Here is a 14,144-nt window from a genome sequence, read left to right on the forward strand (position 1 = left end):
ACGTCACATTCTTAAACATGTTGGTAGAAGAGAACAGCACACTCTGGTTTTTAAAACAGGTAGAAATAGGTAAGCGCAGAACAAAGTACTTCATCTCTTATTTTCCACAATGGCAAGCTGGAAACATAAACACCTCTGTGCCATGCAGTGCATTGACAAGGACACACCCATCACAGAACTGCAAGTACTTGCTAGTTGTTTCTCAAGAAAAAGGAAAAACACATTTTATTTTGACTATGCCTCAGTAGTGGCTAAGAATCTCAGATATGATGTAGTGATACAGACAGCAAGTAGTTTAGAAGTGGAAATATTGAGTGCAAAGGGAATCAACCTGTTCAGATGAGTAAATAATTTTCAGCAAATAATTTATTGTACAAAATTATCCTGTTACTCTGCTTGTGAAACTTTTACGACTGAGATTTCGATCATTATTCCAGCTCTTCATGTGAACTTCTTTATAAATGGTTTGACTCTTCGGCTGTGATAAGCAACTCATCACAGAAATAACAACGGCCAGCAGTTCTCAAGAGAAACACCATGGTGGATTCTATGTGAAGCAATCTGTCTATGTGACAGCATTGGGTGCCTCTGATCTACCACACAGTATCCCAGCCCTATGCTAAATATTGTATTTTTAATGCAAATAATTGAGGGAGCTATTTTGACAAGATTACGACTCCTGCAGACTCTTAATGAGTACATAAATGCAAGTATTTCTTTTTGTGCTTGCCGGCAGCTTCTGGTCCAGGTTATTTTGTTTTTCAGGCTGCGTTCACAACACTGGAGAATTTTGGCAGCAGCAGACACTGTGAACAGGCGTTAGAACAAGCCTTTCATAGGGCAGCCTCTGGCCTCAGTACCTGCCAGCCTGCTCTACACCACCCAAGCTTCGCGATACATGAGAATATCATGTATACGATGTATAGTATATAGAATGTAGCATCACTATAGGTGGGAGTGGTTTGGCCATTGCTGCCTCCTCTGATCCACCCTGGTCTCGTCCATATTTTCTGCCTGCCTCTGTTTTCATATTTCCTTGAACCACTTTCGCAATTCAGTACATACCCAGAAAGGTAAATAAAACCATGATCCAAACCTTCATTCTTGACACATCTTTGTTTGCCATGGCTATAATGATGAAGGTGCTCAGCTCGACTCTGAAATCTGTGATTACCATTACTGTTGTCACACCTCAGGATTAGCTGCTGTTATCTCAGCCATTGCTTTGCTTTACTTACTCCCTGTTTCAGATTTTGATTCCTTTCACTTTGGCTACAGTAACTTCATAACATGTGGTGGCTTTAAGCTGCAATTATCCACTTCTTGATGTGTCCAAAATAGTAACACTGGTGTCCTCAGCCACACACATGTGGAGAAGGACGCTGCCTTACACATGAGCACTGCACAAAATAAAACCTCTTCCAAATCCACCATCCAGGAACTTCCTTTCGTTTCGCTTTATCTCCAGCCTAAAAAGAATTTGCTGTGAGAAACGAGGTTGCAGTGGAGTCACTACTAGTCAAAGAGGACTGAACTAATAAAGGGGAAAAGCGAGCACAATCTTTTCCCATTGTGAAGGACAAAAGGAAAACAGCAGAAAAAAAATGTGTGTATTTTTTTTCTTCAGATCCCTGCATTCACATGCTCAGGCAATTATGCCTTGCTAAACAGCGTTCCTCTCTTTATAGTGCCCTCTTTTGCATGCAGCTTGCATACCTGTGACCTAAACAATTTTTTTTGTGTGTTTTTGCATGCATTGATCTAAACATTTTTCCATAAATCAGTATAAGCACTGCTATTGAGATTTAATTGGGCTGCATGTCTGCTTGTCTCAAAATCACAGGAACTGCCTTATGGAAACGGAAAGATAAAAACTTATCTGATCTAGATAATGAAAAAAGAAGTAATTTTGGCTCAAGTGACAGCAGAGGACAATGCTCTTTCTTTTTCTTATCAGTAAGTCAAGGTAGCAGTTCACTGAGTTAGTTTTATTGTCGCTTTTCCTGGCGGTTTTCTGCTACCTCATCAGCACTGATGAGTATTTGCTACAGCTCTGAATTTCTTAATGCACACAGCTCTGCCTCTGCTTTCTGTGCTGATTTAGAAAGAAAAGAAAAACAAACAGAAAAAGCTGAATAACGAATCACAGGGGAAACAGATGCCAAATAGGTGTACAAACTGCAGTAATGCATAATGCTATTTATAAATAATTCTTCAGTGTCATGCTCTTCAAGCAACTACACGATGCCTGCCTCCCTATCGGTAAAATGCATTTCAGATCTCTAACCACTGGTGACTCAAGCTTCACTCTGGAGCAGCACATTGTAGAGGATTAAGCACAGGACTAGAAGGCAAACGTTCCTGATCCCAGCTCGCTCTCTGCTTTGCTGCGTGGCCTTGAGCAAGTCACTAACCTGTGGATAATTACAATATTTGAACACACAGGAGACCTGTATGATTTAATTAGTTAATGTTTGCAAAGCACTCCAAAGATAAAAAGTGCTATATGAATTGTAATCATACTCTATTGTTCTGAGGCATTTTATTCCAAAGCACATTTGTGTAAACATGTTTAATAATGTAAAATCCCAATAATGGCAAAGTTTGATAATTACCTTGAAATGACTGACACTTCTTAGACTAAAATTTAAATTTGTTAACAAATTTAATCTATTTTTGAGAAGAAAATTATATGAGACAATTCAATATGGACACTGAACTGAAGCTGGGAGGCAAAATCTTTGAAATTTTGCTTGTGAAGGATAAAGGTAACGAAAGAGGCACACAGAAGTGTATCTATGAACTCTTGCATGTTACAAATACCTTTCTTACTGTACTGTGATGGCCCCCAAAAGAGCCTAAGTGTTGAGTTACTTTTTCTTTTCTTTTTTAGCAACCAGACTTCTGTTACACTTTCAGGGTTAATCATTAGACCAAATGAAGTTAATGGTAAAACTCCTCTGGACTTGAACACAACTGGGATTCTTTGGTTCTTCCACCTCATTATGCACTTAATTTAAATACTTTTCTTAAAAGGACAATATTACTCCTAGCAACGGTATGGTAAAATACATAGTGAAGAGCAATGTCTAGCACTTCAAAGTGATTCAAAAGAAGCGAACAGACACCCTCATGGCAATGTTTCCTTGCTCTAGATTCAACAGTCACGATAACTTACCGTTACAGGAGAGACAGGAAAACATAATTTTGTGTAGACCAAGCTAAAAGCACTTTTATTTTCAAATTAGCTTTCTTCAGGGAACAATTTGAAAATACCCCTATCTCCTAACAAACTGTCATTTAAGCAACATTGTCCTTTCAAAGCAGGCTCCATTTGATTTACAGTTACTGTCCACCTGGCCCTTATTCCTAATGACTGCTGGGTGATGGCAAATCTGTTATCCTGGCAAAAGGCTCTGGGATATATACCGGCAAATTTCCACGCCAAAAATCCTGGAATCTCTGTGTACACACACAGTGGCATCCTTAGATTGTACTGACCAACTGTCAAGTTATTAAACTTTTTTTTTTTTGTAAAATAGCACACATAATTAAAAACAAAATGACCTTTTTAGAATAGTATAGGTCCATTTGGATTACAGATAGCAAAGGCTCATAGTTAGTGTGTACAGAGCAATTCCCAAAGATATATCAGGCTTTCAAGCTCTTGCAATAGAAGTTCTTAGTACAGCTTTAGGCACATTCATTTTTATATACAGAGGATTTAGAGAACTGAAATTCTACTAGAAAAAAAGTTTGTAAACTGCCCTATAAATACACTGCAGGAGAAGCCAGTAGTTCTTTAGTGAGTTGTCTGAGCTGCATGTGGGTAGGACAAACCACACCTCTAATAATTGTAGAGGTCCAAAGTTCAGATGTACTGGTTCAGTTTCTTCTCGAGTCACAGACTTCCAGCATGGCTTTAAAAAAAATTACATAGCAGGGGATTCCTCCTGTACAACTTCAGCAATGTTAAGTTTATCACTCCTCCTAAGCCATTTGTCCAGACTCCTTTATAACCATCAGGGAAGGCAGGCATCTCCAAAAGGCAGATGATTCAACTGATGAGATGATTGGACCTAGAAGTACGCACACGTCTCCACTGAAGAAAGCCAAAATATTTGAGCCTAACTTTTAGATAGATTAAATTGTGAGAGACGAACCTTTTCTATAACGATATGTCCAAACTGGACAGTCCCGTGCTGCCCAGAGGTTCCCCAAGACAGGTGAGACACAGCACACCTCTGCCAGCTCAATGGCGCCCTTGGGTCATCAGCCAACGTCCAACTCAGCAACACTTCCCACTGCAGAAACCTTTTCTGCCACAAGATGCACATCTGAAACTGCTGACATGACGCAAACCAAAACTAGAACAGAAACACTCCTGACATAACGACACAGTGGGGACATCAACCATAATACAGATGATCATCCATCTTACAGGGCTCTACATCACCAGTGTCTTTCACTTACATATCTGCATTCACTCCTCCCTCTCTATTAATGTCAAATAAGTCAGTTCAGTTTGCAGAGGGACTCTGGAAGAGGCTGAGAAGTAACAGCCTGTGGGGAGGTGGGAAGCTCACAGGCAGTTCTGCTTTCTGAACATGGGGTTCAATTTTACCACAAGAGTGCTACAACAACCGTGCGATCTCCTGCTCTAAAGTTGTACTGCAATGGAAACGTGTAGCCCAGACTTCCGAAATCTTCATGAGAAGAGTAAAATTGAAACTGATGTATCCCCATGATTTTGCTTTGGACAAATTGGCATTCTCCAGCGAAGAAAATGCTTTACTGAAAAATTCTGGACCAGCACTAGTCAGTTCTCCATCTGTAAAATCACCATCCAATTGTGTGCCAGTTTTAAAATGAGCATTTGCTCATGAGGGGTGGATGGACCAGAGGAGAGAGATGCAAAGCTCACATGAGTACTGCCAAAAAACCCTTTGCTTATGTTTCTTGGAGACTCGGGACAAACTATTTTGTCTGTAACCAGAAGAAAAATCTGAGGTGAAAGTTCCCTAGAATGAATAGCACAATGCCAGTAATGACTGCAGCTGAAGCAGGAAAACAGACAGTATCAGTGTAGAGGAAGAATGGCTGATGGGAACAGTTAAATACCTCAAAAGAGATGAAAATCAACCACAGAAGTTGATTTATATTGAAGAAGAAGAGGGAGAAAAAAAAGAGATGTAAGGACAAAAATTCAGATTTGAAAAATACATACCAATTTAAGAGTACACTGACACAGTGGCTATGCTGTCTCTCTGCTGTGGAATTTCCTTTTTGCTAATACAATATCCAAAACTATCTTCCACTGTATTGCAATAGTAAAACCCAACAAAATTGAAAAATAAAGTAAGATGACCACATTAGCATCAATGTATCAATCACATAAGGTCGCCAAAGAGATTGTGGGAAAGGGTCAAAGCCCCTAATCTCATTTTCATAAAAACACTCAGCAGCACCCAGCTCAGCCCCAGGAAGAGTTCACGCTAAAGGTCACCACAGTCACATCCAAATGACAAATCACATTTCTATGAATTAACTGCAGCTGTAACTACTAGTATTCAGGACTTCCTCTCAGAATTTTCTCTCTCTTCGTTATCCCAGAAAAATAAGAAGCTACCTTAAGTGTCATCAGTTCATATGCACTGTCCATCTTTTCCTTGACAATATTTGAAAGAAAAAACGGTTTGATCATGGGGATTCCCTCCGCCTACACAACCTCTACAGTGAAAAAGTCTAGATAAAGAAGGAGGAATTTTTGGATCTTTGAATCTTTACCAATACACTGATCAGAAGTTCGTGCTAAAAATCAACCTCTGTCTCTCCCGCTTCTGCACATGGGAGATTTTACATTGTGCATGTTCAGGGAGAGAGAGCTGCATGCTGTAAAATAATGAATTTTACTGCACAAGTGTGCAGGGAAAGGAGGAGGTGAATGACCGGCTCAGGATTTGCATTACTGTGTACGATGGAGATGGCTCCTAAGCCCCACTGCAGCAGCACTGCCCAGGGATGGAAGGGCTGTCAGGCTGAGAAAACAGCACCCTGTCTCCAAAAGGGGCCCTTAAAAAGTTTTTCTGGCCTTCTAGGGCTTGACTGATGCCTTCACTTCCCTTGGCTTCATAAAGATTTCTAGAGCGTATCTGAGATTTGACCCTGGATATATGATGCTGTTCTTGCTGTGTAATAAGCGTCAGCAGTGTCAGGCACATAGAGGCAAATCTGCTCTTTGCTACAGAGCTACATGTCAAAATGAGTTTGTAAAACAGGCTACAAAAGGATGAAATTATGTTTACAATGCAAAGCCCACTGAAATCTACATATTGCTGCAATATTTATCATCAGGCAGAGCACATTATTTGAGATTAATAAATTATTCTTAGCCCATATTTTGGTAAGGTATAGTAACCACCATAAAGCATCACTGTCACATAAAGAAGTTTCACCAAAGTACCCTGCTTGAAATAATGACTTCGTTTATCTATAACTTTACATAATTGATTGGATTTGCTGAACTGAAGAAGGACTATGACATCATTCCAAAGAACCACTGAGAAGTCTGGAAGCTCAGCCAGTATACAGCTAGCAGCAAGAAGGCCAATTTCCTTAAGAAAAAAAATAGTCATACTTGGTTATTTTACAAATATGCAAGCAAATTACATTTTGTTTAAATAAATAAGAACTAATGTGAAACATGTGTCTCCCTCTGTCTGATTGTCACAATTTTTACTGGTAAGAGGTTTCTTTTCTAAGACTACAATGTACCTGAAACAAAGCAGCAACACAAGGAGATGCCTTCCAGTCTTAGAGGACATGAAAAGCAAAGCTTTCGTACAGGCATTTCAAACTGTCCTGTGACCCAGCCACATAAGGGTAATTTCCAAGACAATGAGCTTAAAAATGGATGTATTAAAACAACACTTCCTCCTCAGTCACTGACTAGTTGATTTCCTTCAGCTTGTGCTTAAAACCTTGTCATTAGTTGTAGACAGTGATAAGGTCTCCCCTCAGCCTCCTTTTCTCCAGGCTAAACAGCCCCAGTTCCCTCAGCTGTTCCTCATCAGACTTGTGCTCCAGACCCATCACCAGCTTCGCCACCTCCTCTGCACTCTCTGCAGTGTTTCAATGTCCTTCTTATGATGAGGGGTTCAAGGTGGGGCCTCACCAGTACCGAGTACAGCGGCACAATCACTTCTCTAGTCCTGCTGGCCACACTATTCCTGATACAAGCCAGAATGCTGTCGGCCTTTTTGGCCACCTGGGCATAACTAGCAGATTTAGACCCAAGGGGAAATGCTGGCGCATTCAGTGCTGTCCTGTCCCTCGCAGCTTCTGGCATGCTGACGCCCCAGCCAGGTGCTGTGGATTGCTGCAGACTCACCTCACAGCATAGATCTGCAGCACTGACATGTGTGTCCCAGGCAGCTGTCTACACCGCCTGCAGTCAGTGCAGAGGAACGGGCACTCATGGGCTTGACTCACCCTCTCCCTAAATTAGACAGTTAGAATAGGCCAAAAGAATTACCACCTGGACATGCCAGCTGCTATGCAGGCCCTATGCAGGGAGATGTGACAACTCGGTTGGATGCGCATGCCTATGTTGCAGATGTCTAACCAGGCAGGACAGAGCCCCACAGACAACATCCAGGGAGAGTCAGGAGTCTCACCAAGGGAATCCCCCACAGTGCGAGGGGCTGCACAGGACCAACCCAAAGCTAACAGCTACCACAGGGTATTTGAAATCCCTTTCTGCTCCTGGAGAATAGACAGCAATAGGCAAATATATAAATACATATATGTATTTATAACCCTTATGTAGGATAATTTAAAATGTGTCTGAAAAGTAGCCAGAAAAACGTCAACTGTTGTCTCCCACCTGAGACCAAGCATCCACAAACTAGGCTTGGTATTTCATTTAACGAAGACAAGATTGCACAACAGCAGTCCAGCACTGAAGAAAAGGATGCTGTCATCCCTTTGGAGGTCACAGCTGGTATTCCACAAGAAGAGAAGAATCTCTCTCAGCAGGAAGTTATTTTTTGTTGTCAACTGTTTAACTATTCACAAGAAAGCTTACAAGCTCACTTAAGAAAGAACACACTCTGTGGCACAGCCTTCTAGACTCTGAGGTCCAGCCTACCTCACTTAGGCACTTAGCTCAGACCTACACTTTACTGCCTACTGAAGCAGCCTTTCCCTGCATGCCCCCGCACTGCCTGGTTATTCACCAGAACAGTAGGTGCCTTTCCATATCCTCAGAGGAAATTCCTGTCTGCTAAGTTTAGACACTGAAATTGAGCACACAGGATCTCCCTTTGGAAGGCTTCAAAGGGACTTTCCTCTCTGCAACAAGGGTACGTAGAATGTGGGCTTTTATCATCAGTGGACTGCTTTGCTAAATGTTAAATACTAAGGTACATGGTTACATAGCTAAATGAAGAATAGAGCCTACCTCTAAGGCACTATGCTACAGATCAAGAAAGAAATGGATTGAGTGGAGTTGGTATAATGTGCTAACATCTCTTTTCAGCTCAGCAGCTGTATGTGTGGTGTCTGTGACTGAGAATGAATAAAGATACAGTGCAGATCACAGTCAAATTAGATTCGCCTAATGGGGCTTTTGAAATAAACTAACAGATTACTGTTTAAACAAAACCCATAACAAGGATGAGTTTATGTTATATTATTAAATTTCTTAATTTAATTCTTAAGCTCTAGAGCCAGCCAAGTAATATTCAACACATTTACCTTCACAAACTGCGGAATGCATTGTGGAAAAGCTAAAAAAGCTTTTCATGGTTTGACCGATTCTGCAAGTGTTCAAGCAATATCAATCACAGAGAACAGTATCCACTTGTCAGGCATATATTAGAAGTATTTGTTAGCACTCTGTGCTTCCTCTTTCCATTAATTAGACAAAACTATTTAGTGCAAAATCATGATGGGTTGTTTTATTTTGCTGGCTTATTATGTGTGCTATAAACTGAGAAAAAAATATCTAGCACTTCAGGGCCTGTTGTTATAACTAGCTAATTCAAAATATGTGTGAGGCCTGCCTATCAAGTAATAGTGTCACTGGTGAAGAAAACTTCCCTTCCTTTATCACTGTTGGAAGGGCAACATGCTAATTACAGGGAGAGCCAATTCCTAGCCTTACTCATAGAGACCTCTCTCTCTTCTTAAGGGGAATATACGTTTGAGGATCACAGTTACTGCGCTTGATTATAAGACGAATTAGCAGATGTCTGGTGAAAATGCAAAAAAGTTATATCCTCCCCAAACATGGCTTAGAAACATCAGCACTTATGGCTAATGATAGTCAGGATAACAAAGCAAAACGTAAGTACTGTTAGATAGCACATTAAGACATTTAAAATGCATCTATAAAAAAAATCATAACGTCCAATGGCCTTTATTGTATTCCTTCCTATTTAATAATGTCCATATTTTGAACCTCTCAGCTAAAGAGATATGTTTTGTGGGTGTAGCGCAGGCTTCAGTGCCTGGAGGCTCTAGTTCTATTTCCAGCACTGCTTCAGATATACAGGGTGACCTTTACGCATAACCTCATTTTCCTCACCTATAAAATGGGGATATTAATACTTATTTACCTCACAGTTGGTTCCTTTCCAGCTGCTATAGTGACTGAGCAAGCTCATGCATCTACAGAATTGCTAATGCTCATGATAAATTGTTTCTTTTTTCTTTTTTTTTAAACAAGCAATACAGTTATTAAATTAAGAACTTATTTGTCCGTTCATAAGAATTTGTTTGTGCATCCAGTGAGTAAAAGTATACAGAAAAATAAGAGCAATAGAAAAACTGCTAAAAGCCCCTTGGCTAATTTCCTTTCAATGACAACGTCCTTCAGGAGGAATGTAGGCAGCTCCTGTTTGCCAGAAACTAGAATGAACTTCTTGATGCTGCTTTCAAACAAGAATTTTCATGGTTTTTGAGTGAAAGTCTGACCTGGTCTCCCTTTGGAAAGGATACAAAAATTCTGTAAGCTCCACAAGTAAACACAGGGGAAGAAACAATTTCAATTTGACACTTTACCTAATAATGAGGGCGAAAGAAAGAAAGGGAAAGAGAACCAGAGTGAGATACACAGCCACCTCTTCCTACAGAGAACAATGCTACACACAAGAGATGCTGGCAGGTACACCAGCTCGCAGATGGGCGGTTATCCCTGTGGCACGGCCGAGGGCCAGTGTCCCCATCAGCCCCGAGCACCTTGGCAACACTCGTCCCGCTCTGAGAACGTGATACTTACTCTTGTACTGCTCTGGCTATGGAGAGCGCTGTAGATCCAGTTTCATTAACGCTATCTAAGGTCACATTTGGCAGGTCGTCATCATCACTGTCACTTTTAATTTGTCTGGGAGATAGGCCTCGGGGGTCCATTTGTGCTGGAAAGAGACATATAATAGATTAATATGAGCGTGCTGAAATTAATCTCATCCCAGAACAACATCAGGGTGCACAACACATCAGCTCGCTTGGGATGGATGGCACTGCTTGTGCTGAGTTCCCCAAACCAGGTGACAGATAGACAGAGGCACCAAGTAGTGCCACAGCACGGCACAGGCACTCCCAGCCACACACACAGGCCATGCCAGTGCCCTCGGCACACCTGAAATAAAACTACATATGTAATAGTCAGCAAAAGATCAGTTTACCCTCAAGTTACTTATTCTGGTTGTCTTCAGAAAGCGAAGAGGAAGAGCTATGTCCACTTTGCAACACACTCGAGAGTAAATTTTACAGTAATTTCACAGAATCACAAAGTGGTTGGAGTTGGAAGCGACCTCTGGAGATCATCTAGTCCAACCCACCTGCTAAAGGAGGGTCACCTGGAGCGGATCACACCGGAATGTGTCCAGGCAGGTTTTGAGTGTCTCCAGAGAAGGAGACTCCACAGCCTCTCTGGGCAGCCTGTTCCAGTGCTCTGGAACCCTCAAAGTAAAGAAGTTTCTCCTCCTGTTTAGATGTACCCTCCTGTGCCTCAGTCTGTGCCTGTTGCCCCTCATCCTATCGCTGGGCACCACTGAAAAGAGCCTGGTCCCATCCTCTTGACATCCACCCTTGAGATATTTATAAGCATCGAAAAGATCCCCTCTAGGCTAAAGAGACCCAGCTCTCTCAGTCTCTCCTCTTAAGGAAGATGCTCCAGACCCCTAATCATCTTCGTAGCCTGCCGCTGGACCCCCTCCAGTAATTCCTTGTCCTTATTAAACTGGGGAGCCCAGAACTGGACACAGTACTCCACAATTTCAGGAGCAATCTTTGATTTTGACTGTCCATCATGAGATGTCAGGCTGGGACCCATGTCACTCCAGTTAACTAAAAGTTAGGTGTCAGAAACTCCTCAGTTGTGCTGATTTGTGATTCAGTTCAACACCAGCGTCAACCTGTGAAGGAGCCTTCCCTCCACGTCACACATGGTAAAGCTGTTGCCTTTAACTTCACACAGGCAACTAACTTTCTGGTGACTGACGTTGGGCAGGCTTAGGCAGACTTTCTGAAAAGTCACAGGGTCTCAGGTCTTACAAAGAGCTGCAGATCAGGAACTGCAGGATTGTTTTGTCCATTCACAGCTTACAGTGTCCATACTCTATGGCAATGCACTGGCTGCCCCGTGCTGGACACAGCCAGTTCCAACTCAGCCACCACAGGGCATGGCTGAACCCCTTGGGGAAAATGTATTCAAAAATTTGTAAAAAAACATGCCATATGGGCAGAGTGAGGAAGAAAGTGTGAGAAACAGCCTTGCAGACACGAAGGTGAGAGGAAAAGGAGGGGAGGAGGTGCTGCTCCATGGTGGAGCAGATTCCCCTTTACTTGGAGAGACCATGGTGCAACAACGCGAGGAGGAAGGAGCAGAAGAGAGGAGCTGTTATGAACTGACCCCAGCCTCCATCCCCCTGAAGGAAGGAGTGAAGTTGAGCTTGGGAAAAAAGGGGCAGGAGGTTGGTACTTACCATCCAAATCTATTTTTATCTGGCAATAAACTAAGTTTCACCAAGACAAGCCTGTTTTGCCCATGACAGTAACTGGTGACCCATGAGCTCTTCCACCTTATTTTCTCTCCACTGTCTCACTGAGGAGAAAGAGTGCAAGAGTGGGTGGGTGGGCATCCGGCCAAGTTATGTTTGGTGCCAAAAAGAGAGGGGAAGGGAAAAGGAAAAAGGAAAAAAGGAAAAAAGGAAAGGAAGCTATCTGCCTTCCCTCTTATCCTGGCTGCTGTCCTCCAAAGGGAAGCAACTACAACTTGAGTATGGGCAGGGGAAGGAAATCAAGATGGGTGTTGCGGGGGACTACGAGGCCCAAGTGTGAGCTGGGATAGTCCTGAAGGGAACTGGGGCTTGCTTGTGTCAGGGGACAGACACAAACTTGGGAGGTGAGGTAAAGAAAGAGACATTCCTCCTCACCCATGAAATACCACGTAGGGTTAGTAAGTGCTGAGAGACACCGAAAGCAGCTGGAGTAGAGAGCAAAACTGGAGAGATGCCCAACCCTGCAAGGGAGGAGCGGGAAGGGAGAAGGCAAGCAAAATGATTTGTTTAAAGAATGTGTTTATTTTGGTTGGCCAGGTGAAATAGGGGAATCCAAGATTATTTATTTAAAGAGCCAAACGTTGCAGTTTGTTAGTTTGGGCTCTCCTGTAACACCGTGCCAGGGACAGGACACTCTGGGTCTTGCAATTTGCTTTTCAAGAAAGGCACCTGTCATTCCTATTCAGGTCTGGCTGCCCACAGCCCTGGACAACAGGCATCACAGGCTCCCTTTAGAGATCACGAACAGTTCAGCGGGCCTACAGCTAGACAGCAGCTCCCAAACCCACAGTTATATATTTCCCTTTTTTCCATGTTTCTCATGTTACTGAGCTATTTGACTCTAAAAAAGCGACTAAGTTACACTGGCGAATGGATGGGCTGTAGACACCGCAGGAGCTGTGCAGACATTAACGCAGCACAGATGGACAGCTGGGCTCTCGAAAAGAAAGCAGTCCCCAAATGAGTGATGACTTGAGGCAAAGTTGGTCTTAAATTTTAATTTATGTCTTAGCGATGAGCCACCTCTGAGCAGAACAGTGAGTCATTATAACCACCCTTCAGTTGCATTTTCTCAATGTTAAAGAACTTCATAAAGAAAATACTATTAAAATAAGTTCAGCAAGCTGATGCAACAACCCCTTTTGGAAGGACAGTGCATTTACAGATGCACAGTGTGACTTCTATTAACTTTCTGCTAGCACGGTCTAGGTGCCTTAGTAATGCTGGCTACATTTGGATTGCTTATTATTTCTTCACATATGTTAAAGAAAACATCTTTTGCTTATCAAAGCAAAGACTGTTGACAATGAACAATGTTCTGCATGAGACAAATGTACGGCAACTCAGAAATCATTTAAAACTTTTAATTGTTTTAGGCAGAATGAGCACCATTCTGACTGTGCTGCTTAAAATCACAACTTACACGTGATGGCATTCAATGGCATTCAATGCTCAGGCATACCTGAGCATTAGGGATAATCTAGTATTTGATTTAAGAGCAACTGAACTATCTAGTTAGCTGATTTAGCCCCAGAAAACAATTTGGAAAGAAGTGCTATTTCTGAGGATGTCTTGTTCCCTAATGTTCCTTCTTAAAAGCGACTTCAAGTATGAGATTATTATTTTTTTATTACTTCTTCAGTTTATCTTAAAGTGAATCTCATTACAAGAAGTTATATGCATCTGCCCAATAATTAAATGCTGCTGCACATGATGCTTTTATGAAAGTTGATATTTGTAAATAGAATGAAAATTGTAACAAAAAAAAATATATATGCAATATTTTGTATTAACGGTAACTTAATCTAACTTAAACTACAGTAAGTTTTAAGTAGCTAGCTCAGAAACTTTCTTAATGTTTAAATTCAAGCGTAACTTGAAATCATGAAAGTTGTTACATGATTTAATCTGTAATACAGTTATTTATACACAGATTTTAATTACTTGAATGTGAATACACAGATTGTGTAAATGTATATGAAAAATCTTATGTACATTTGTTCCTTGTAAGACATGCTGTTTCATTATTACCGCAGATTGCCAGCTCTTAAGATATTATTGAGACTCCTATGATACTTG

The 14,144-nt window shown here is 41.6% G+C and overlaps 1 protein-coding gene across 6 annotated transcripts in view; it reads right to left on the reverse strand.

Annotated features, from left to right (window-relative positions):
- The window catches only part of KLF12 (KLF transcription factor 12), a 259,830-nt gene that overhangs the window by 74,388 nt on the left and 171,298 nt on the right, over positions 1 to 14,144 (reverse strand). For all 6 annotated transcript variants that reach the window (XM_071806201.1, XM_071806194.1, XM_065844849.2 and 3 more), the window contains one exon: positions 10,283 to 10,418. In XM_071806201.1, the coding sequence (XP_071662302.1) occupies positions 10,283 to 10,418 (136 nt within the window). The remainder of the gene's footprint in view (positions 1 to 10,282; positions 10,419 to 14,144) is intronic.

This window comes from Patagioenas fasciata, chromosome 1 (assembly GCF_037038585.1).
Source record: "Patagioenas fasciata isolate bPatFas1 chromosome 1, bPatFas1.hap1, whole genome shotgun sequence".
Lineage (NCBI taxonomy): Eukaryota > Metazoa > Chordata > Aves > Columbiformes > Columbidae > Patagioenas > Patagioenas fasciata.